At 37.3% G+C, this 27,222-nt stretch overlaps 1 protein-coding gene across 1 annotated transcript in view; it reads right to left on the bottom strand.

The window, feature by feature from the left end:
* PHLPP1 (PH domain and leucine rich repeat protein phosphatase 1) overlaps positions 1 to 27,222 on the bottom strand; it is a 220,530-nt gene that overhangs the window by 104,262 nt on the left and 89,046 nt on the right. Inside the window, exons 3-4 of the mRNA XM_046672022.1 lie at positions 7,318 to 7,514; positions 126 to 251 (exon numbers count right to left, since the gene is read on the bottom strand). Coding sequence (XP_046527978.1) covers positions 126 to 251; positions 7,318 to 7,514 — 323 coding nt within the window. The remainder of the gene's footprint in view (positions 1 to 125; positions 252 to 7,317; positions 7,515 to 27,222) is intronic.

The following is a 27,222-nucleotide window of genomic DNA, read 5'->3' on the forward strand; positions in this document are numbered from 1 at the left end:
TTGCCAACTACTGGCAGTATCTGAAAAGAAGTTTGAATTCATGACTATATTTTGGAACTGGGTAAAGCAGAAAGCAACTCCTGAGGCAGCTAGAAGCTGAACAGAATTCTTGGGTGAGTGCTTACCTTGGAGACTTGTCGAAGCCACCTTAAATACTCTGTGAATGTATCAAAACAAATGTAGTAAGTCTGGCTTTGGGGTCCAGAGGAGCTAAATGCTAAACAGTGCTGGTGCTTTTTCACTTCTTCTACCTATAACAACAAACAAGGAGACACAAAAACAAGTCAGAAAGCAGAACCATTTACACAGTTCACTAACTACACCTTCCATCAGCGAGGCTGCAGAGATTTGCATCCTTCCCTATATATGGTCCTCTTATTACTTAAAATATGTAAGTTCTTGAGGCTGACCAACAATCTGAATTACAAGGAAACCAAAAAAGGGGAGTTTTATCTTCATCAGATTTCCCCACAATAGTGAAATTCTCTTCTTCCTCTTTAAAATGGACACCGACTCCCTTTCCTCTCTTTCTTCATCCTCACAATAGGGTGCCAGGGCTCATACTTTCTCTTGGGAGGATTCCACCTAAGGATTTTTACTTCAGGTGGATTTTTACTTAAGCGACTTTTGTATTACTCTGAATTACAACCTTTATTAAAGAGGTTTTCAAGCATATTAAACAAGTTTTAAAATTTAATGTGAAATTGAGATTAAGCCGAAATAAAACCCTACCATGAGAACTTTCAAGTCCTAATAATGCAGTATTAGAGTCAAATCAAATTTCCACTCCCAGTAAATTCTTCATTTTGGAATAAAAGTCCAAACAATAAACTAACATGATATTAAACAAACTCGTATGTTTAAATTACAAAAATGACCACAAATCAAGTTACAAAGAAACTAAAAAAATTTCAAAGAAGTCTATATCATGCAGACTATGTTCTTGGACCAAAATGTAATTAAGTTAGAAGTCAATAATAAAAAAAAAATCAATTCAAAATCAAAGAACACTGAGGCTGGTCCCATGGCATAGTGGTTAAGTTCAGCACACTCCATCTCAGCAGCCCGGGTTTGTGGGTTCAGATCCCAGGCGTGGACCTACACCACTCATCAGCCATGCTGTGGGGGTGACCCACACACAAAATAGAGGTAGACTAGCACAGATGTTAGTTCAGGGCGAATCTTCCTCACCAAAAAAAAAAAAAAAAAAATCCAAGTACACTTGGAAAATTAATAATACACTTCTAAACAATTCACAGGTAAAAAAAAATCATAATCGAAAGTTAGAAATTCTTAGAACTAAACCATGAAAAATACTACATATTGAAATTTATGGAAGGCAACGAAAGTGGTACATAGATGGAAGTTTATAATTTTAAATGGTCAAATGAGAAAATGAGGCAGAAAATTAATTTAGTCGGCATGGATCTCAAGAACTTAAGGGAAAAAGTACCAAACCAAAAACTGAATAAACTCAAAGTAGAATAAAAGCGACAATAAAAAGCAGAAATTAATGAAATGAAAAGCAAACATACAACAAAGAACAATGACATTAACAAAGCAAACCACTAGTGCTTTGAAAAAGCTAACAAAATTGAATAGCAATTCATATTGATGAATGACATCAATTGAAGATATAAGTAATATTAACAACAAAAAGGAAGACATGACTACAGATTAAGCAGATTAAAAGGAGGATACTACAAATAATTTTGTGGTAAATTTTTAGAGAAGTATTCTACCAACACTAAATCAAGAAAAAAACAAAGTCTAAATAGTCCTAAAACCATTTGAGAAATTGAATGAATATTTTAAAAAATTCTCAAGAAAATATCAGGCCTATGTTGTTTTACAGGTAAGTTTTACCAAAGTTCTAAGAAATGGATCATTTCAAACTTGTGTAAACTCATGCACCAAACAAAAAATAAACAAAAACGCCCCAATCTATTCTATAAGGCCGGTCTAATCAAAAACAGATCACAGGAATAAAAGAAAGGAAAATTTGGGGTCGGCCCAGTGGCACAGCAGTTAAGTGCGCACGTTCCACTTCTCGGTGGCCTGGGGTTCACTGGATTGGATCCCGGGTGCGGACATGGCACTGCTTGGCAAGCCATGCTGTGGTAGGCGTCCCACATATAAAGTAGAGGAAGATGGGCATGAATGTTAGCTCAGGGCCAGTCTTCCTCAGCAAAAAGAGAATTGGCAGTAGTTAGCTCAGAGCTAATCTTCCTCAAAAAAAAAAAAAAAAAGAAAAAGAAAGGAAAATTACAGGCCAATCTCAGTCATGAACACTTATCTTGAATAAAATGTTGCATCAGAAGCCAATAATACAGAAAAAAATATATCAAGGACAAGTTGGATTCACCTCATGAAAAGAAAGATGGTGTAACATCTTTGGAACTATAAAATTAATCACATTAACAGATTACAAAGAAAACCATAAGATCATACCCAGAGTTGCAGAAAAAGCATATTATCAATGAACCACCCATTCATCCTTCATGATAAAAACTCTTAACTAACCAAAAACACAAATAACTCACTTAAGCTGACAGAGGGTATTTATCAAACATCTAAAGCAAACTTCAGTGTTAATGATGAAATATCACTCTCTTCAAGACCACTGATAAGACAAGTATCTACTGTTCCTATTCAATACTGTACTGGAGTCCTGGCCATTACAATAAGACAAAGATTTGTATTAAGGAAGAAAGAAAATTGTCATTATTTGAATATGACATGATTAGCTACATAGTAAACTCCAAAGAATCTACAGACATTATATTAGAATAAAATTTAGCAAAATGGCTGCATATAAGATCAATACTCAAAAATCAACTACATATCTATACACTAAAGAGAAAGCATAAATTTTTTAAGATGCCATTTAATCTAATCTATATTGACAGAGATCAGGCCAGTGGTTTCTTGGGGCTAGGGAGAAGTGAGAGGAAAAGGTGAGAGGGAAGGCATACAAAAGAGCACAAGGAAACTTTTGGGGGTGATATGATCACTATCTTGATCGTGGTGATGGTTTAATGGGTGTATATAGCTATTGTACTCACGGGGTGATACAGTTATCAAATTATCAAAATGTGCACTTTATTGCACGTCAATTATATCTCAATAAAGTTTGGTGAAGATGTAGAGAAAGAGGAACACTTCTACACTGATGTGAGTGTAAAATGGTACAACCACTTTAGAAAACAATTTGACATTATCTTGTAAAAGTAAATGTGCATATACCCAACAGCCCACTAACTGCACTCCTAAGTGTGCATCCAAGAGCAACCTTTCTCAAGGAGGTCATTGTAGGAATTTGGATTGAATGGTTCTTCATTGCGCATTGTGCAGGACTGTCTAATACTTTGGATGACATTTTACTCTCTGAGTCCCTGGCCCTGTAAATGCTAATAGTGTACGCTTGCAACAAAGACATTGGTATTAACCAATCACTATCTACTTCTCCACATTTCTTAGACCTCTTGCAATGAAGGTGAAGTCATGTGACTAGTTCTGGCCAACGATCCATGAGCAGAAGTGGCACGCTCACTTCTGCATTCAAATATACAAAAGCCAGTTAATGAACCTCCAGTTACCTCTTCTCCTGCTTAAGCAACAAAGGAAGGCCACATGTTCCAAATGTTATAAAAGAGCAGAGCCTCCATCAGGCTGGGCCCCCTGTAAAACTATGTGAAAAAAGAAAACTCCACTGACCCACAGTGGGGACACAGTATGAGTGAGAAACAGTTGTTATAAGTCACTGAGATCTGCAGGGTTTTGTTACTACAGCATAACCTAGCTTACGTGAACTGATAGTTGACTGTTCAATCATACAACAGTCAAAACATACACATTATACCAAATAGTCCCTTCGGGCATAGTAACTCTACTTGAGAACTACTGCCCTAGAAAGCTACTTGCATACCAACATAAGACATTCAGCAGCATTATTCATAACAACAAAAAACTAGAATCAGCTCAAATGTCCATCAACAGGAAAACTACTTAAGAAATCATGGGAATTTAGAACATTTACAGAGTGGAACATTATACAGAAATCAAAACCACATAACAAGCAACACAGAATGTTATTATGAAACACAAGACTGAATGAAAAAATTTAATCACAGAAGACCATACACAGTATGATACCAGTTTTATTCAGATCAAAAAGAAGCAAAACAGAGTTACATGATAAAACTTATCTCCAAAAAGTAAGAAAGTGATGAATACATATTCCAGGACAGTAGATACCTCTGGGGTTGAGAGAGGCAATGGGACAGATGTAAAGAGAACACAGGCAGAAACCCTGCTACAGTTCCTAAGTTGAGGAGTAGGTTAACAGCTCTTCAAGTTATCATGCATCACAATTTAACAAATATCAAATAAAGCAAATTATCTAAAAATCTGTTAACTTTTTTTTTTCCCCTGAGGAAGACTAGCCCTGAACTAACATCTGTTGCCAATCTTCCTCTTTTTTTTCGCTTGACGAAGATTAGCCCTAAGCCAACAACTGTGTCATTCTTCCTCCACTTCATATGTGGCTTGCTGCCACAGCATGGCTAATGAGTGGTACAGGTCTGTGTCTGGGATCTGAACTCATGAACCCAGGTCACTGAAGCAGAGCAAGCCAAAATTAACCACTACATCACGGGGCTGGCCCCCTAAAAATCTGTGTTAATTTCTCAAGGATGATTTAAATATAACAATGATTATACAAGGAATAAAAACTTATCATTTAAACAAATTTTTTTCAACAATTACATTTTTAAGAGAGTTTTATTTAACTTCACATTTGGAAATCTACATTTGAAAATGTAAACTCATACTCAAGTGGTGTGTCAAATTTGATTATCACAGCAATTATGGCTAGGTTATGACCAATCTATCTCACATTTCAGTTCTAGCTCTTCTTTACGTAAATTTTTAAAAAACTAAAACCTTCCATTTACTCTGTTTTTCTTTTAACAACAGAACAGAATGAAAAAGGGAACAGACAAACATTAATGAAAACTCAAAGCGCAAGGAGTGAATTATTTTGTCTTAACTCGGTCAACAGGTTTTAAAAGACCCAATTTTTCAACAAACTCTATTTTTAAAGGCATAATGCAAAACAGATTTTACAAGGTTTGTCTGTGAGAAAAGGAAGTTAATAACTTTCAATTCACTCAATGGTAGAAATCCATCCAATAATAGGCCTGGGAAACAGGACAAGCCCCTCGCTCTGAATGAAAATGCTAATTATAACTGGATCTTCTGACCTTATCTGAACATACCATTGCTTTCCTGCTTTGGCTTCTCTGAGCACAATACTCTTTCTGCCCATGTCCTTCATATGTCAAGAGATTTTTCACCCGTCAAGTTCTACCATGATTGTTACCTCCTTCATTACAAAATTCCCTGATTCCCCCCACAAAACGTAATCTCTCCTTCCACTGATCTCCTACACTACTTTTTTGCACCTCTCTTAGAGCAGATATTGTTGTTCATCCTTCATCTCTAGATAGTAAATTATAAGCTACTCAAAGGCAGGGATGGTGACTTACCCATCTTGGTATTTCTGGGATGCCAAGCAAAGTGGCTTCCCCACAGAGGACATTTAATAAATAGTTATATTAAATATACCTATGCAAATGTCTAACAATAGAGAAAAGAAAGAAACAGATTGTTGACCTAACAGGGCATCAAACATTAAATACGCATTTTTAATGATGACCTATGGGAGTAATAATGCTGACTAATTTTTCAGCAATCTGACCAAAGGACAAAATCTTCAGTAATAAAATATCACTAACTCTTCAACGTTCAGACAAAAGTTAAGAAGCAATGAGTTTGAAATGGATGACTGAAATAGATCTAAATATACCTTGCAGCCTGGCTAAAATCTATTTTTAAAAATGATCAAGTATTGGGCTGGCCCCGTGGCCAAGTGGTTAAGTTCGCGCGCTCCGCTGCAGGCGGCCCAGTGTTTCGTTGGTTCGAATCCTGGGCGCGGACATGGCACTGCTCATCAAACCACGCTGAGGCAGCGTCCCACATGCCACAACTAGGTGGCCCCACAACGAAGAATATACAACTATGTACCGGGGGGCTTTGGGGAGAAAAAGGAGAAAATAAAATCTTTAAAAAAAAAAAATGATCAAGTATTAGTCTTCTTAGGACCAAAACGTATAATAGTAGAAGGAAAAACCTGACATGGGCTATGTACTCATTAGGAAAGACTAATTTAAACTTATGAATGAAGAATGAACTTGCTACATAGCAGGTGAACAACAAAACAACTTCTTATTGCACACATCTGGTCTCACCTTCGTCATTTCTAATCCTTGAAACCAGCAGATCAAACATCTGCCACTTTAAAAAGTTCACTTTAACAAAAGTTGGTTCTTTATTTTTCCTCTCTATATTCTCCACATCCTACCTTCTTTCCCATGCCCACACAGGGGGAAAAAATGGTAAAGAAAATATTTGTTTAATATGCCCCTGATTTCCAAAAACTCATTTCTTCATCTAAATATGCCTTCCCGCTTATTAACAGATTACCATATCATATAAAAATGAGGAAATACTGACATATAATTATGGTAATTATACCCTACCAATGCTTGGAGTTTATAAATAAATCTGGCCCAAAAAAAAGAACGTAATATTTTCTCAAGCAAGCTGGCTCTTTCTATTTTATAAATGATAAGAATAAAACAGTTAACACTCCCAAGGAAAGGCAGCCAGTAATATCAGAAAGATCTATCAGCTGTATCACAGGTCTTCCCTGAAATAAGTAACATTTCAGGTTTAAAAATTATGACTAGCTATAGAGATAAACTAAAAATGCTAACCCCACTGTTCACTAAACACAAACAAAGAGGTATGGCAAAGTGGGATCAAAGATTCACGCCAGAAAGTCTAACCTTTGATAAGCAGGCTTGAATGACCCTAATGTCGTGGACTTAAGGGTCATTACACTAAACTACAAAATACATGCTCAAGATATCAAAAGACATCTACTCATAAAGAATATTTTATCATCTACAGCCTAAAATATTACACTGAAATTCTAGCTGATCTATTTTCAGTTCTGTAGGTAAGATTCATGTACTAAGGAAGCAAAGATCACCAGGTTCTTATGTGAGCCAACGGCATTGTCATTTTCCACAACTTCACCAACCAGCAATGCCCACTGGAGGAAGACAACTGGAACTGAATAAGACCTTAGATAAATCGAAAACCACCTACCCTTTATTACAGAAATGGCTCAAGATAAGCTCCTCAATGACACTGGGAAACCTGATGGTATTTTGTTTGTTTTAAACTTACTTTTCCACCAATTAGCGGCAGAACATGCATCTTTCCGGTCAAGCTGTCTTTCACAGATGATACTATTAGGCAGGTCCCACACAGGATGACTTGGCGTCTGGTCCATCGGTTCACTGGCAACTGCATTTTGCCTTTACGGACATTATACATTCCTGAGAGCTGAATCCGTTCAGAGTTACTGGTGCTGTGAGGTTTTCCTGAAACAAACACACGCAAATATTTTAGTCTGTAAGAAATGAGGTTTTTTTCTATTCGTTGGTATAATGGACAGATTACTTGGTCAACAGAGATTACTTATAAGGAAACAATCTAATTTATAACTGAGGGAATCTGAAGCCTGCAGTAATACAATTATGGTAAGAACGACCACATCTACTCCACATATACAATTTAATATTAGGTGAAGAATATTAGGTTTTAATATTACACTTTCCCTCTAAACCCCAGGAAAAGACCGTTTTAACTCCTCCATTGTAACCCGTTTTATTTTCTTCTATATTCTTCACAATTTAATTTTACATTTAAAAGAGAGATGACTTCAAGATTTTTATGAATGGCTAGAGTTAATTTAAGTACTGTAATTGAAGACAGAAGAAAATAACATTCAAGATGATGCATTTAATGAAACTAATCAGTTTTAATGGAATTAACTGCTGATATTCTTCCTCCTACAGATAGTCAATATATATTTACTTTTAAGGAGACAATCAAAAAATGAATGACTTTCCTAATAAGAAAATATTACCCTATAACCATAGGCTAAGTCCTCAAAGATAAACTTAACATTCATCTATGAAGCATGGTGTGCTGTGGTGCTTGTGACTCGTGGAGGGAACAGAGACACAGAGAGACGCACTGAGACTCAGAGACAAAGAGAGAGTTCAGAAGGATCTGAGGAGTCTTGTTTCCTAGATGAAAATGAATTTGGCAGAATGACATTCAGACAAGTCCTATCAACTGAATGGGAGAACTACTGTGATTTACATGATGGAGTTGTATAAACAAGGAATAAAATATCTCCCAGTCGTAGACACTGAATGTATAATATCAGAGGGTACTGAAGCCCATGCTCAGAAATAAATGAATGAGGGAGACGCGTCCTTGAATAGGGCCCAAGCCAGAAGTGTAACATTTATTTGCCTAGATGCCAAGGGCTAGCAAAAAAACACAGATTCAAGACAAATTATGTTCTTGTGAATATTAAAAATTAATATAAATATCAAGTAGTTTGGATATATGTCTCATACCTACTGGAGAACGAGACAGGAAGAGCAACACCAAAAACAGACCTCAAGAAGATCCAAAGAGTGTTTGAATCCTCCTAATACATACCTTTGGGCAGAAATGTTAGTAACTAACAAAACCAGCAGGTTTGAATTTCACTTCCTTCTTCTCCTAGTATATTAGAATGTTTTATAAAATATTGCACACTAACTACATCATTTTGCTGGGCTGGGCCAGAATGAAGTGGAACCGTGGTTTAGTTATTCGCACTTGGCACCCAGCAAACAGCCACACAGACAGTGCTCCACTGAGTTGTCTGTCCACAAAATGCTAACGCTCCCACAAAGGGGTAGGATGCGCAGGAGACTTCAAAATACATGTGATTTGCAAAGGCTGCCAGTGATGGGTCAGATCGCAGTCATTCAATTGTCCCATTATGTACAAGTTCATTTACACTCACAGAGAAAGACGCCTAGGCTCCCAGTCTAAGAGTTCCTGTCTACATGACAGACTCTTCCTATAGAGAAGAAACGAGAGAGAACACTCAGAGGAAAAATAAAAGGTAACTGCAAGGCTAAAAACAATAGACAACAGCAATTAGGTTTCTAAAATCCAATTTCCATGACTGTAATAAATTAACATTCTCTAACAAGAGATCTGATCCAAATACATATGTAAACACACATGCACACACGCATGAGTGCACACACGCACACACACACACACACACACACAGGCTAATGAATGTAAAGAATAAGGCATCTTATTTAGCCACATCAGAGAGTGGCTTCAAGGACACTTGTTAACCTGTCACATTAATGTAGATCAGTGAGTAATTAGAGACTGAAGAAAAAGACCACAGAGGTACATAAGGAACAGCCCTTCAAATTGTCCAACTCCACAAAAATCCTAGAGAAAGCCCCAGAGCAAATCATGATAGAGTGGACTAAGGCTGGAAGGGATACATAAAAGTATGAAGACATCAGAGACAGGCTTTTTATTCCCTAGTTAGAAAAATTCCCAAGGGGCCTTAATAGTGCTAGAGCCTAATGGAAAGCCCTGAACATCCCAATCTGAATCAAATCCCTCTTGTCTTGTTCTGACTGAATTTCAATGTCCTTGTTGTCCGCTTCCTCCCTGGGTGTTCCAGATCAGACACACCCTCAGTACTCGGCTGTGTACCAACTGGGCTCTGGAGAAAATGGAGATGAATGAGCAACATAAACCTGGGCAATCACCCAGGCACAGCCTCCTTGTGTCAGACTTCCTTATTTTATGGCAGAAGGAATTGTTTTAGTTCTCCCTGCCAAGTCTCAAACTTCTCAATTCAGAGGAATTCCAATTGTCCTATGCTCTAATGAATATTGACAAGACCAAAGTAACAAACGCTGGCCAGTTTGAAGTTGGATCAGTTGTTATAACTTTTACTTTAGAAATGTTACTTTAATGCCCTACAGGTTTAAGGCATTTCTTACATGATACAGGAGGCAAAGATAGCAAGAGTAAGTATTTCAAACCGAGATAGAGACCTGACTACAACAGAGGATGATCTAAAACATAAACTTTCTCTTACTCACTTGGCACATGGCAATTTGATAAGATGTGACATACATCCATTAAACCACCAGTGGAAAATGAGCACACTGATCACTGCCAATATCATCCTTGTCCCCATTTTGATCTCTCCCTCTCTCTCTCACCCGCAGCCAGTGCCTCCCATGCTCAAGCAACTGTTAATCTGCTTTTTATCACTTTTTGTCCATATTGTTTACTGTGCCAACAGTTCATTTTTTTTTATTGCTAAGTATTCCATTGTATGAATATGCCACAGTTTAACCATTCATCTGCTGATGGACATTTGGATTGTTTCCAATTTTTGCCTATTTTAACTGAGAACACTGGTGTACTGTTAAGTTCTTGTGTGGACATATGCTTTTATTTCTCTTGTGTAAACACGCAGGACTGGTATGGCTGGGTTGTACCATTCTACATCCCCATCACCAGCACAAGAGAGTTTCAGTTGTTCTACCTCCTGGTCAATACTTTCAGCTGTTCTAGTACACATGCAGTGGTATCTTGTTATAGATTTAATTTGCCTTCCATTAATTACTAATGATGCTGATCATGTTTCAGAGCTTATTTGCAATCCACACACCTTCTTTGCTGAGGTAACTAATTCAAGCCTTTTGTCCAATTTTACTTGGATTGAGTTCTTCATATATTCTGAACACAAGTCCTTTGTCAGATATATGACTTGAAATTATTTTCTCCTAGGTCTGGCTTGCTTTTTCATTTTCTTGACAGTACTTTAGGAAAGCAAAAGTTTCAATTTTAATAAAGTCCGATTGTTTGATTTATCTTTTATAATTAGCACTTTTTGTGTTGTATTTAAGAACTCTGAAAAACTCAAGATCACTAAGATTTTCCCCTATGGTTTCTTCTAGAAGCTTTATAGTTTTAATTCTTACATTTAGGTCTATGATTAATTTCAAGTTGACTGCTGTACATAGCAAGAAATAAGCAGAGGTTCAGGGTTTTTTTGTTGTTTTCAACAAATGACTATCTAGATTATTCCAGGACCATTTGTTGAAAAGATTACCCATTCCTATTTAAATGCTCTGGCACCTGTATCAAAACAAAACTAGTGACCATAGTTGAGTGAGTCAATTTCTTGATTATTCCTGTTCCACTCATCTACTTGTCTATCTTCAACCAGTATCACATTTCTTGATTTGCTGAATCTTTATAATTAGTCTTGAAATCAGGTAGCATGATTCCTTCTCTGTAAAGAACGACAGTTCTACTTCTTCCCTTGAAACCTGGGTGCCTTTTATTTCTTTTTCTTGCCTTGACACACTAGCTAGAACCTTAGATACAATATTGAACAGCAGTAGTGAAAACAAACATCCTTTCCTTTTTCCCAATCTTCAGTTTTTTTACCAGTGAAAACACTATTAACTGTATGTTTTTCATAGATGCCTTTTATCAAACTGAGTAAGTTCCCTTCTATTCCTAACTTGCTAAGTTGTTTTCTTTTTTAATCAGAAAGGGATGTTGGAATTATTCAAATACTGCTTCTACCATCTATGGAGAGGAACATGATAAATTCAATCACTTCTTAAATGTTGAATTAGTCTTGCATTTCCAGGATAAACTGCACTTGGTCATGACATATTATTTTCACATACTGTTGGATTCAATTTGCTAAAACTTGGTCAATAATTATTCCATTTATGTTCATGAGGGATTTCAGATTATACTTCTCTTTTTTCATAATTATACTTGTCTTTTTCTGGCTTTGGTGTCAGGGTAATGCTGGCCTCAGAGACTAAGTTGAAAAGTATTCTTTCCTCTTTACTTTTCTGGAAGAGTTTGGCTGGAATTAGCATTATTTCTTCCTTAAACCTTTGGTAGAATTCACCAGTGAAGCCATCTAGACTTGGAGGCTTGTTTTTTCTGGTGTGTGTGTGTGCCTGTGTGTGTGTGTGTGCCTGTGTGTGTGTGTGTGTGTGTGTGTGAGAGAGAGAGAGAGAGAGAGAAGGTTTTTAACTTAGCAATTTAATAACACAATAATTTCAATTTCTTGTTAGGGCTATTCCAGTATCTATTTCTTCTTGAGTAAGCTTTGGTGGTTTGACTTTCAGAAAGTTTGTTCACTTCATTTAAGTTGTCATATAGTTGGCATAAAGTTCACAATATTCCCTTATTATCTTTTTAATAGAATCTGTAGTGATGTTACGTCTCTCATTCCTGATATTGGTAACTTGATTCTCTCGTCTTTTCTTGATCAGTCTGGTTAGAGGATTACCCATGTTATTAAGCTTCTCAAAGAACCAGTTTTTGGTTTCACTCTCTATTGTTTTTCTGGGTTTTTTTTTGTTTTCTTTTCTTGAGGAAGATTAGCCCTGAGCTAACATCTGCTGCCAATCCTCCTCTTTTTGCTGAGGAAGACTGGTCCTGAGCTAACATCCATGCCCATCTTCCTCTACTTTATAGTGGGACGCCTACCACAGCATGGCTTGCCAAGTCGTGCAATGTCCGCACCTGGGATCCGAACCGGTGAACCCCAGGCCACTGAAGCGGAACGTGAGCACTTAACCACTGCACCACCAGACCAACCCCTGTTTTTCTGTTTATGGTGTCTTTTCTTCTTTTTATCATTATTGGTTCTTTTACTAATTTTGGGATTAATTTACATTTCTTTTTTGTAGTTTCTTAAAGTAGAAACTGATTTCAGGTGGCTGATTTGAGGCTTTTTTCCTAATATAGGCATTTAAGTGTTATATGAATTTCCTTCTAAGCACTGCTTTAGCTGTATTCCATGAATTCTGGGATACTGTGGTTTTAGGTTCACTAATCTTTTCTTTTGTAGTATTTAATCTACTGTTAATTCCACCTAGTGTACTTTTCATCTCCAGAAGTTCAATTTGGGTATATGTGTTTGTGTGTGTATGTATATACACACATGGCACACACACATATCATATGTATATATCTTCCATGTCTCTCCTTAACATGTGATGCTTTCTTTTACCTTCATGAACACATGGAACATAATTAAAATAGCTGCTTAAATGTCCTTGTCAACTAATTCCATCATCTGTACCATTTCCATGTCAGTTTGGTTTCATTGAGTTTTCTCCTCATTATGGGTCATATTTGACTGCTTGTTTCACATCTGGTAATTTCTGTTTGAATGCCAGTCATGAATTTTATCTTGTTGAGTGCTGAATATTTTTGTATTTCTGTAAACATTATGGAGTGTTGTTCTAAGACACAGTTAAGTTAGTTGGAAAAAAGTTTGGTTCTGACGAGGCTTGCTTTCTAAGATTTGTCATATAAGACCAGAGCAGTCTTAAGTCTAGAGCTAACAGTAATATTAGCAAGCAATACCCCGCTGAGTACTCTGATACCCTGTAAATAACAAGATTTTCCACTCTGGCTGGTAGGAACATGAACTATTCTTAGCCCTGTGTGAGCTTCAAGCTTGTTCGCTCTGCTCCTTTTCAGTGGTTTTTCCCCCCAGCCTTGGAGAGATTCCTCACATGCCCACACTGATCAGTACACAGCTGAAGGCTCAAGGACGCCTTGTACATCTCCAGGACTCCGTCTCTCTTAGAAGCTCTTTTCTCTCCAGCACTCTGCTTTGTAAACTCAAGCTGCTTAGCCTCAATGGACTCCCAGCTCTGTCTCTTGAACAGGGTGAATACCAGGCTCTGTCTGGGTTCCTCCTGTCTGCAAGTGAGGCCTGGACCTCTCTCCCATTGGTACGTTGGTACATTTGTAGGGTTCTTCTAATTTGTTTCCTCTCTCTCAAAGGGGGCATCTGTTTTAGGGTTTTGTGTCCTGTGCTGCCTGATGCCCAATGTCTGAAAGCTGTTTCACGTATTTCATCTGATTTTTAGTTGTTTGGGGTGAAAGAGTAAAGGTGGTTCCTGTTACTTCATCTTGGCTGGAACAAAGTGCCATATTTTTTAATTTAACTCTTTCTAATACCTATTGTTCACTTTTATAGATTATAAAAGTATGTTTAACATAATTAAAGATTTTCTTCAAAGGTGCTGATTATCAATACATTTATTACTATATTCAGAGAAGCCCTGTCAGACCAGTGGACTGGAAGAGTTATCTGCCCTTGTCAAAAAATGGCTCCAAACTTCAGTATTTACATAGTTCTTCTCCTCCAATTATTGACTGTAATGAATATATAAGCAACTTCTAATTTGCTGCCTTACTTACATTCAATCCTAAAAAGCTAGCTCTCTACCCTTTTCCATAGTAAAGGAGTGAACTTTGTGCTAAGTCTTTTGCTCTACTCAGAGGTCCTTCTAGACATCCATATTTGTAAGTATTTATCTAAATAGTTCAGGCATGTGCATAATTCACTTTTTTGGTTAAGATGGGTGTCACTATACTACCTTTTGAAACCAAAGGTAAATAAAACAATAATGCATAGTTCATTAATCTCTCTTCCCTGCCACAAATATTAGAATTCCAACCTTAACAGACAAAAACCAAGATAACTGGATAGAACTACTCTGGTGGAAAAACTCTTGACTGAGAATTCTAAAATAGCCTTCTTTATTGACTCAAGTGGGAGTAGGGCATATTATTATAACAACTGTTTTAGACATAGTGTCTCTTAAAGTGTGGTACCAGGACCAGTAGTACTAGAAACACCTGGAAACTTACTAGAAATGCAAATTCTCAGGCCCCACCCCAGAACTACTGAAGAGGCATCTCCAGGGGTGCAGCCCAGCGATCTGTGTTTTAACAAGCCCTATATAACTGTCTGATTCAAAGAACAGCAAGATCATTTTAATGATTAGACAAACCCCTCCATCTTTTAAAAATAAGAGTGGGATTTTGCTTGTTTCTTTCCTTTTTTTTTCTCTTCTCCTTTCTTCTGAAATTAAGGCTTCCTTTTTTTTGTTCCTCCTCAAAGCCCCAGTACATAGTTGTATATCATAGTTGTAAGTCTTTCTATGTGAGATGCCACCACAGCATGGTTTGATGAGCGGTGTGTAGGTCCACAGTCAGGATCTGAACCAGCGAACCCCCTGGCTGCCGAAGCAGAGCGGCCAAACTTAATCGCTACCCCACCAGGTCGGCCCCTTCTTTCTTCCATCCTGTAGGCGAAAGTCTACACTTAAATGTCATTCCACAAGATGACAGGATTTTAACTTTGAGGGGGAAAAAGAACATAATAAAACATCACTAATTTGGACTTCACTAACTTAGAATTTTGACCAGGAGCTTTTGAAATTAAGTCTACTTACGTCTCTTCAGCAGGGAATTTTACTAAATAAATTAATAAACATGATTAGAAGTGTTTATTAATTTAAGGGAAACTACAACCTGTTCTGCTACAATATGTGTTTCGTTAATACTAATTACCTCATATATGATTGTAAAGAGGGGAATGATGTCAGTATAATAAGCATATTATGTTGGTTTTGAAAGGTTTACTCCACGCAAAGAGAGCCAGAAAAGCAAAGAAAAAAGCCCACAGTAAATGCACTGTTGCAATGTCTGCAAGCCAGCATTTCCACTCTTCTGTTATTGTGCATTTTCATACATATTCCCTAAAGCAGATCAACTTCCAGACACACCAAGCTGCCTGCCTAGGCTGTCCAGGTTATCTCCTGAGGTGCCCAATGTAATTTTGGTTGGTATTTCGGTTACAAAGATGCATGGACTTACAGTCCTGCCATTCCCCAACTCTATTTTCTCATAGACCCTTTTATTTTTAATTTACAATTTTGGAGAACATGAGAATTTTCAGGAACATATATATAAATAGCAGAAGCACCTGTTTGAACTTAGAAGACCACTAAAACATAGAAATAAGCACAAATTTCGTTGTTGCCAATTACACCTCGTTGCTAAATATATCCTAGTATCTATCACCGTGGTAGCTTAAAAATGTCTGCAAATTCTTTTAAACTCTTCCCTTCAAAATGCAGAGCCTAATTCCACTCCCCGTGCATGTGGAGTATACTTGGACTTAGTTACTTGCTTTTAACAAGTAGAACGTGGCCGACTTGATGGCTGCCTGGGACTTCTGAAACGGAGTGGCAAAAGGCATATAGCTTCCTTTCTGCTCTCTGTAGGATCACTCCCTCTGGGGGAGCCAGCTGTCAAGTCATGAGGACATTCTGCGAACCCAATGAAAAGACCAACAAGGTGGGGAACTGAAACTTCCTGCCAACAGCCAGCAAGGAACTGAGGCCTCTTTTCAGCAGACATGTGAGCAAGCCATATTGGAAAGCAGATCCTTCAGTCCCTGTCAAGACCAAAGAACTGTGCCCCCAGCCAGAACTACCCAGCTAAGCCACTCTTGAATTCCTGACTCAGAGAAACTAGGAGATTATAAACGTGTAGTGTTTTCAGTCACTAAGTTTTGGGGCAATAACTAATACCACTTTACTATGTTGGTTTCACTTAGTTCTATTTATCTTAACATAGTAAAATGTTAATAACTTACATTTCCCTAAAGTAATCTACAAAAGTATTTACAGGACTTTGTTTAAACTAGTGAAGGTCTACCATCACCTGAAATAGTCAAAAGCAAGACTAGAACAGCACATTAAGCAAACACAAATTCCAAAACTTTAGAAAATGAAAGTATTCATGATGATATGGCACCAAAAACTAAGAAAGTTTGAACACTACATAAAAGTTAATGGAAGAATTTATCATGTCCCTGGAGCTGAAAATAGTCAGAAGTGAGCGAAAATTCTCAACTCTTACCTTACCTCCTCTACCTTTAGAGCTTAGACTGATAAAACTCTACAGCATGTTTCTTATTGCATATAAATCCTTAAATCCTTCTTGACTACCTCCAGTGACAGAAAGACTGAATTAAATTACTTGCCCAGGGTCATTTCAAGAGCTAGCAGGAGGATTTAAATGACCCCAAAACAAGGTCTAGAGACCTGAGCACTGAACCGGCACCTGGGAATTCTGTCTCAGAGCTGAAAGGCTAAACAAGCTCAGCAAGGCGTGCTGGCAGGAGCTCTGAAACAGATTTAGGACTAGTTGCTTTTAGCTAATGGAAACGACAACCAGCTGCTACATAGATTTGGGGAGGGTTAATTTATGCATTAGATCAAAATATATAAAGTCAATTGCCCATTAAATCTTGCTTCTTACTGACAGCCACTCAATTTGATTAAGTTTATTTATATCTCCCAAATTACTGTAGACCCTTATCCCTGAGAAATGTCATGCCCCAAACCTTTCTCTAATCTCTAAATTCTTGAATACCACTAGAGCTTATAATTTCCCTTATAATATTTATTAAACAATACCTGGAAAATGTGACCTACCCCTTCATACTCAAAGATTCTGTAAACACAGGGCCAAAGTAATTTAAAAGGAAAAAAAAAATCCACCAAAGCATATTCTAATATAAACTATCGTAAAATTAGCCACGAACTTCAAAAACCAGAAAAATCAAAGTAGTGAAGATGATTATCATGACAACATGGTGTAGCAAACTACACTAAATTTAAATGCTGAAAGGAAATGCTGAATGAAGATGAGGTACAGCAGAGGGCCTCAAACGTTAGCAAGCAACAGAATCATCTGGAAGGCTTGCTAAAAACAGACTGCAGGGCACCGCCACCCAGGGTTTCTGATTCAGTCATTCTGGGTGAGGCCCAAGATTGTGCTGATGCTCTAAATCTCGGGATCACAATTTGAGACCCACTGAGTTACAGGATCAGGTTAACAATCTCTTACTGACCTGGTGGATCGTAAGCATTTTGACTAACCTTGACCAAAAAACCAAGCCAACGGAGTTGGGGAGAAGATGAGAGAAGCAACTGGGAATGAACTAGAGAGCAGGTGCTGCCTTTGACACTCCCCTCCTTCCCTCCTGCTACTCTCGTCACCTGTCCTCACAAGGAACTAGATTCATTTCTCAGCATCTTTAAAGTTCCCTCCATTCCATCATCAAAATTACTTCTTAGTTGTCTGAATATCTGATGCTCACATCTCTTCTTGAGATGTATATTTAGAAAAAATATTTTCTTCAAATGTGGGTTTCATTACAATTTCGCATTCATAGAGACCATAACCCTTCCCTGCTTTATGAACTTCTCCAGCTTATTCCAGGAGCAATATATGGTTAGCTGGTGTGGCCTCCCCTTATTAATCTCACAATTGGCAAAGAAAACACATTTTAAAAATTTCATCAAAGCAACCTTCACCTGTCAGTTCAACGTCTTCACCATCTGTTACATCCCAGAATGTAGTCTCATTTTTCCTGTGCGTAATTTCAGACCATACCTTAAGAGCCTTTTCAACATTCTCGAGTTTTCTTTCTCATTTTATGAACAATTTTTTCCTTGGCCAGAACTATCACTGAAATAGGTTTACTAACTTTTTGTCGTCATTTCCATTATAATGGATGGTAGACTTGTTCAGATTCATAGGTTTGTTAAGCTTCTGCCACACTCAACATTTGTAAATTACCTACAATTTCTATTTTCTGGCTAAATCATCACTTTGGTAGACTTCAGAATTTTCATCACCTGCTTTTCCAGCTGGCTTTATTTCGTGGTACTTCTCCACAAAGAACAATGTCACAAGGCACAAACATTAAAGCATAAAACGTCATGAGTGAAGAGAAACAGCTGGACTTTGCTGAAATGATGAAGCTGGGCAGCAGGCCTGAGGGATGACTAAACCTTAAATCTGAGAATGCTAAGGTCCAGGATACCCCTACTTACTCTAACTGCTCTCAAAACAACAGCCAGTATACTCACCACCTCCTTTAGATAAAAATTGTGACTTGTGTCCGAAGGGATGCATACTGCTGTGGGTGTGGAAATCAGAATGATGAAACTAGACAGCTCCACAGCTCCAGCTGAGTCAAGTTTTCACTGTGAGACACTTTTATTAGGAGAGTGGTGACGTTCCAGCCAGGCATACACACATTCATAAGTAAGTACCAAAATGAAAATTCTATAGTCAAGCACTAATGGTTTTTAGATAATCCTTACCACTATTCCTCCCTCCTGAGACAAAGAAAAACACCAACTACATTTCAGTTTCCTTTGCGGCAAAGAACAGACTTCAGTGGAGATGACGTGAGAAGGTTACAAAGAACAATGCCTACATAGTCACATAAGACACAATATGATTCAAAATTCTATTTCATGGTGGTTCTCTCTCGGAGATGGGATTAAAGTTTACTTTCCTCTTTATAATACATACTGACAATGTTTAAATTTGACTTTTATAAACAGAAACAAAGATTTCAAGGGCAAAACAATTTCCTAAAAACATTATTTTCCACTCCTCTCTACTGCATTAGATAATATTCAGTTGACTACCCTTCTCCTTATCAGGTTGGTTAGATTAAAGATGTTGAATCTAGATGCAAAAGTTCTAAAACTGACCTTAAGAAACTATCTTATACAAATGTCACCTCAGAGATGTCTAAAACTCATCCATTCCAAACAGACGACATCCCTCAACTTATTAGGAATTTCTATTCAAAAAAATAAATTTACAAAACCTCCCATTATTAGCTCAGTCCTATGGTTTACCTATAGGAAACTTCAGGATCTTCCTGTGGGTCCTTCCTCATTTTAAACTTTCTCAGAACTGCACAAAAAACCCACAAACTTCCCACAAATTATTTTCAGTTACTATTTTAAATACAGCTCTATCACCAAAAGAGTAAAAGGGAGTAAAAAAACAACAAAATAAACAATCTTCATAGTATTATGAACATTTTAGTGAATTTTTTCAATTGTAATTTACAAATTATCTAATTGTAATCATAATATGCATTTTATATCATGCTTTAGCATCTTCAAATTGTATCATACATATTTTTCCAAGTTGTCACTCTTGATATCTCAAAGACTTGCAAAATACTGCATGAGCTATCATTTGTTTACCCATTTCCTCATTACTGATGGCTGTTTCTGAATTTTCATTCTATAAATTGCTAAATCAAAGTGCAAGACTTTTTTACGACTCTTGATCCCTCTTTATTATTACCAGTTCTTTCTAGCCAGTAGCTCAAAATCAGCTATAAATCAAAATGAGCAAAAATAAGCATGCCTCCACTACTGACTATTTTTCCTAAAGGAATGACTAACCTTTCCAGGTATCATAGGAACATATGCAAGAAAAAGACTGCACAATAAACCATATTATTAATAAAAATGAATCCACAAGCACTACCCATAATGGAAACAGGTTTCACATTGTTGATACCAGTAGTTGTGTTTGAATAAGACATACGAAGTCACTACTTTTTAAAGAATGATTAAAAGAAAACAGACTAAAAAAGTGAAAGGAAAAAGCCCTATAATTTTTCTGGTGAAAACTTTTTGTATTTGTACATAGACAAATAGCATTCTAATTTTATCTAGCACTCTCTACGGTTTTTCCTCTCTGTTCCCAAACTCCAAAAAGGAACAGCTTTTTACCAAATGGGGAAAGGAAGAAGGAGAGGGTTACTCTGCTGTAAGTCACTAACTGCGATTAGACGGAGCAGCAAAACACTTAGCAATGATAAAAAACATTTCCAAACAAGTATAACAAAAAGAAAATAGCTGTAAATGACTGTCATGGATTTTTATAGTGCTTGCTACCCTAAAAGCATATTTCGTAAGTCTTTCAGATCTGCGGTAATGATTTAAGACCTTGGTGACCAAATCACTTATTCACAAGTAAGTCTTTTGATCTTCAGAGGATTCTAGAACCCCAGAACTCCAGTCTTCCTGGGCATTTGAGTTCCTCCAACTGACCCCACCCCTTGGTTTGTAGATTCCAGGGTGAGCCAAACACATATCTACCAGGTAAGGTTCTTTCCTACGATGCACAAGTCCAAAGACTTCACAATATCTGGAATAGACTGAGTGCTCAAAAAGCGTCTGTTAAATGAACAAAAACACTCCTATGTCTGGACCAAAGAAAACAGCCACTTCTCAACACATACAGCAAATTACTAAAACTATACAATCTACAGCTATGTGTTTGGAAGAAAGATAGGAGAGAAAATGGATGGCTCAAAACAAACTTACAGCCTCTAACAATCTTTAGTTTATATTACTGAGGAAAACATTTGCCTAGAATTATCAGCCAAATATTTCAAGCTTCTTTTCTAGAAACATAAGAGAATTTTTTTTTTTTAAGGAAAACGGATATTTTCAATGGACAAATAAAAGTCATTTGGCTGAATTGATTACAATGTGTATACATTTTTGAAAAAATAAGCTGTCCTTATTTTCATCATAAAGCGTATTGGGAGTAGAAAATAGATACATATATAAACACTCAAGTGAAGTAGATGTGACAAAAGAATGAGTAACAGAGATCACACCAGGAAGAATCAGAAAGATGGATAAATGAGAGGCGTGTGTTCACAACAGGAATAATGTCCATTTGTCATTTTTAGTGTCCCTGGAAATGAGAAAGAAAAATCTGTCTCCAAAACTTACTGACGATATGAAAGGAGTATTTCCTAGCTCATTTTTCAGACTACAAATAAAGTGACCAGAAGAACAAAAACTTTTGAGAAACATGCATTCCCAGGTACCATGAAACCTCATATCAGAAATTTAAAAGCCTGCTCTTCATTTTCATTGTGATTTATAGAAGTAATATATCGTATTGTAATAGACCATGATTCTAGGTCATACTTTTCAATCCTAAACTACCAAAGAGAAGTTTTAATTTCAGTAGGGCAACAAATTATAAAATGTCATTACTCAAAACAACACAGGGGAATTTGAGAGGAATGACTTAGAACACACTGGAAAACCTAAATCCCACATTCAAAATAATCAAATAAAACCTTCATGGTTACAAAATACATTAAACTGACCTTTTTAATAGGAATGGACCAAAATGCTATTTCGCTTATAATAGCATATATTACATATGCTATTTTGGTAGAGACTACCTAGATATTCAACAATCTCATTTCATCTTCCTGGACACACACAATAACTACATTTCTCAGCCTTTCTAGGAATTCGGCTAGAGCCATGCAAGAGGTTCTGGCCAAGAAAATGCGGGCAGAAATATATATGCCACTTCTAGATCTGCCTATACTACACACGCTCTTCCACTATATCCACTGGCCAGCTGGATGAAGATAGTCCAGAAGAACTCTCTGAGGAGCCTCAAAGGGATGGTGAGCCACAAGACGAAGGAGCCCAGGTTTCAGAGTCACTTGGAATGGAGTTGCCTGACCAGAAACAATAGCAACGGACTTGATCATGAGAACAAAAGAAACCTGTATTATGGTAAAGTATAAGATTGGTATGGTTAGTTGTTGCCGTAGCTAAAACTTCCCTAACAGTTATATTCAAGTCAAAATTTCACTCTATCTGGAAGTGAAATAAACTCTGTCATATCACACGAGCAAACATCTGGAACTGGGAACACCAATATTCCTAAGCAGTCGGTACCAAGTTTCCCATCCTTCTTCTGACACATGAGGGAAATGGGGGCAGCCAATTCTAAAGAAGAGTGACTGAGCAGTAGCTTGAGAAGAGAGTAGAATGGCTCTGAGAGCAGCAAATGATCCATCTTTCATTGAAAATCTGTCTTGGAATCATAAACTATCTGTATTAGTTGTCTAGGTCTGCCATAACAAACTACCACAAATTGGGCACTTAAAACGATAGAAATTTATTTTCTCACAGTTGTGGAGTCTGAAGTTTGAAATCAAGGTGACAGTGGGGTTGGTTCCTTCTGGAGGCTCTGGGAGAGAAGCTGTCCCATGCCTCTCTCCTAGCTCCTGGTGGTTGTAGGCAATCCTTGACATTCCCTGGCTGTGGCAGCGTAATTCCAATCTTGGCCTCTGTCTTCATATCACCTTCTTCTCTGTGTATCTCTATGTATCCTCTTCTCTTCTTATAAGGACACCAGTCATTGAATTTAGGGCCCACTTTATTCCAGTATGACCTCATCTTAACTAATTACATCTGCGTAGACCCTAAGGTCACATTCTGAGGTTTTGGGTAGACACAAATTTTCTAAGGACACCTACTACACTGTTGATCTTTGATCTAAACAAGTCCAATTTTCTTTGGTTTTACAGTTTTTTTAATTTGCTAATATTTATAACACTATCTTTGTTCAGTATTGTCACAGTGTATTTTCAATACAACGCAGCGAGCATATTAAGTTTACAATAAAACTTAATCGGGAAGTATCACTTAGAATCAAGCAATTCTTGTTTGCAGAGCTCTAAAAAGATTGCTAGGTACAAGATGGCATTTTGACTTTTAAATATTAAAGGCAAATGCCTCGGCAGACAAAAGTATCATGTCTCTGAGCACTGTATCCAGAAATTCGAACTAACACTACATGAAGCATTCTGTGATTTCTGTCTGGCGTAGCAATGGCTAGCCAAAGTCCAGTAATCGGTACATTGGTAGACTGTGACAGTGTAGCACTTCTCCTCCCTCAGCTCAACAAACCTCACTGTTTATTTAACTGTCTTCAAGAGAAACTCTTAGCACTTGAAGAGTACTTAAAAACCACAAAGATTAACCCTGCAGACTGGAACAGTCTTCCATATTTTTTCAACAATTTTACATATTTCTGCTACATACTCAGAACTCCAAATAAAGGTAGCATCCATCAGCTAAATAAACCAACTGGATGATGAATTAAAATGCCCACACATAAACAAATGATTTGCACATTAGTTGTAAAACACTAAACAGAACATACTTACTTAGCATACACATTCATTTAACTAACATCCAGAGTAAAAAAAAAATTATCAAAAAATAGTACCTGACATTCAGTTAGTTGTAAGGTGTGCTGAGAAATGCCAATAAAATTTTTAATCACTTAAATGTATTCAAGGTCATCACTATAAACCTATCATTCTCACTACCTTGGATTAACAACTGTATAAACGTAACAGTAGAAAAGTCATCATCAATTTCTCTCTCTCCCTCATTACCTTCAGCAAATCTTACCAGCTCCATCTCCCAAATATATTCCAAATGTAACAGCCGTCATCTTTTGCCAACAGAGCAACAAACTCCCAGTTAGTTCCCTTGCTTGTTGTGGAAGCCATCTACACCCCTTGTTGTAGGTTGAACTGCATTTGCCAAAAAGATATGTTCAAGTTCCAACCCCCGGTATCTATGAACAAAACCTTATACGGAAATAGGGACTTTGCAGACCCAATCAGTTTAAGATGAGGTCATACTGGATTAGGGTAGGTCCTAATCCAATGACTAGTGTTCCTATAAGAAGAGAAAAATTTGGACACAGTCACAAAGAGGGAAAATGGCCATGTGACAAGAGAGGTAGATTGGAGTGATGCAGTTGCAGAGCCAAGGAACACCAAGGTTTAGCAACCGCCAGAGGCTAGGAAAGACAAGGAAGAATCCTCCCCCAGAGGCTTCAGAGGAAGCACTTCTAGCCTCTGGAACTGTGAAAGAATAAATTTTTGTTGTTTTAAGTCACCCAGTTTGTGGTAATCTGTTACGGTAGCTCCAGGAAACAGGTGTCAACAAGGCTGTGCTCCCTCTAGAGTTTCCAGGGGAGAATTTGTTCCTTGCCTCTTCTAGCTTCTGGAGGCTGTCAACATTCCTTGGCTTGTAGCCACATCACTCCAATCTCTGTCTCCATCTTCACATCTTCTCTGTGCGTGCCTCAACTCTCCTTCTGCTCTCTCTCATAAGAACACTTATGACTGAATTTAGGGTCCTCCTAGATAATCCAATAATTATTCCATCTCAAGATCCTGACCTTAATTACATCAGCAAAGACCCTTTTTCCAAATAAGGTGACATTCACAAGTTCCAGGGATTAGGACGTGGACACATCTTTGGGAACTATTATCACCCTACCATCACAGGCATATAGTCCTAGGAATCTCATGAGTGTGTCAAGCAAATGAATATATCTTTGCTAAAGAGAAGGAAGGGGGAAAAGAGAGAGGAAAGAGGGCTGAAGAAATGAGGGAAGGTGAGAAGAGAGAACAAGGGTTATGAACCATTTCTCCAGTGGCATTATCATTTCGACCAGGAAAGATCCTACCCATCTTTCAAGGCCCAATTCAAATGATGACGTCTCTGGAAAGCCCTACCCAACTCCCGCCTCCTAAGGGCAGAAGTGCTCCCATGTCCCACCACTATATTCATATCTTTATCCTTATCTTCCTTTACCCCTCCACCCCCAATTTCTGTGACTATATACAAACTCTCTGAAGGCAGCAGCCATCTCTTACTCATCTTTCATGTTTCAGAAATTGGCACAGTAGGTAAGAAAAAGTAGGAAGTAGAAATAAGGCTAAAATTTATTTAGTTATTGTTTCATAAAAGTTACCTTACTTAATAAAAGAGAATAAAACTTTCAAAAACTACCAGTGAAAATAGTGGAGATTTCTGTTAATTTCACCATTACAGTCGAGAAAAGGCAAAAAAGGATTCTAGTTGGTTTCTGTAAATTATGGAAGTTCCTTGAGTTCCCATCACTACCATATGCCTTCACAAGAAAAATCTGCAACATCAGCACATCATGCAACTCTTTTAAGAGCGAGAGACAAGGTCATGCTTTCACCACGACCTGGTCCAATGGCATGAGAACAGGCTCGGTAACCTAGACACTCCATCCACACCAGAACATCCCAGGGTTTTGTGCTATTGACTGAACAACTGCTACTATATCTGTGCTGGTTCTGTCCAGTCTTTCACCTACAAAACAATATATAGCCTCTGAATCCACAGTCAAGTATACAAGTAAAACGCAACCAAAAACAAACTGTGTGTTTTTGTTCACATCTTAGGTAGTGATTTTTGGTTCCTCTCATGGATTTAGAAAGGAAAAAAGTTTTTAACTTAATATATAGAATATATTTCCCACAGTTTTAAATAGAGGCTAATAATAAATACATTATTATTACTTTAAATAAATATTAATATTTAAGTCTAAAATGAGAATTAAGATGGCAGGATTGAATTGAAAGTCAGAGAATTAGAATTCTAGACTTGGCTTGCTCTGAGGGGAAACACACACACACACACACACACACACACTGGATTACCTGATTAAGGTTCCTTCTTGGTATAAAGTTCTAGTTTTCTATGATTTACATATTAACCATTCCTCAGATATTTTTATTCCCCATCTATATTTAGGATGGCTCCTTAGTGTTCCTTATTTTTGTAAATAAGAGTGACAGTTCCTTCACTGTTATTATACCTTTTACTGGTGCTATTTTCTTCTGTAAGAGGTCAGAGGACTGCAATAGCTGAGGTGTTTAACGTGTTAATCATTCCTGTGTGCAATCTGCTAAAATCAAGCAAGTTTTTAAAGATCAGAAGAATGTTCTTTCCAACTCTCCAACTGTGGCATTATAATTAAGGATATGGTGAGGAGGCAAACTCAACAGCAAAAGGAAAAACACAACATTTTCATTTTTACAACCTTTCCAATACTTACACTGTGTATGCCTTCAGAAATAGTCAACTTTGGATAGAATAAGATAGTCATAGTGGAGCTATTTTGAGCTTCTCTCAAATTAATGATTTAGAGTCCTTTAAAAAGCTACATGGTTATGACTTAATTTCCACTGTGATACCACTTGGGTTTTGTCTCCCCAAAGGTAAGCTCCTCAGGGAGAAAAGAAAATTCAATTATTTTTTGTTTGCAGCTACAAAGTGTAAAAATGGAAGGATGGTAATCTCTAGCTTTCATGTAAGATATAGTCTTAAAAATTCAAATTTAGTAACACTTGGTCTTCCAGTCCTCACCATTAAATTTCAATTCATAGTGAATGCAGTTTTATATGCTCTGTGTGAGCACCTCTGTATCCAGCAGCCACTATAAAAGAAGGCGGGTTCCAGCCCTCAAAGCCTTACAGTCTAGGTAAGATAACAAGGGAACTACAGTATAATTTGGTAGAAATCATGATAGAAAAAGTACAGCGTGCTGGGGAATCACATGAGAAACTGATTCCAAACAAAAACAATTATTTTAGACAGATATTTAGCATAAGACAACTATTAACAAGTATCTATTTGCATATAATTAGTATGATAATTACACGATTACATGCATGAATGGAATCCAAAGTATGGATTCATTACATCAGACTTTTAACTTCCCAAATCTGTATCTCCAGCCCAGTCTTCTTCCCTTGAACACCAGCTTCCATTCAACTGTCTAAACCACATC

The sequence above is a fragment of the Equus quagga genome, chromosome 9 (assembly GCF_021613505.1).
Source record: "Equus quagga isolate Etosha38 chromosome 9, UCLA_HA_Equagga_1.0, whole genome shotgun sequence".
Lineage (NCBI taxonomy): Eukaryota > Metazoa > Chordata > Mammalia > Perissodactyla > Equidae > Equus > Equus quagga.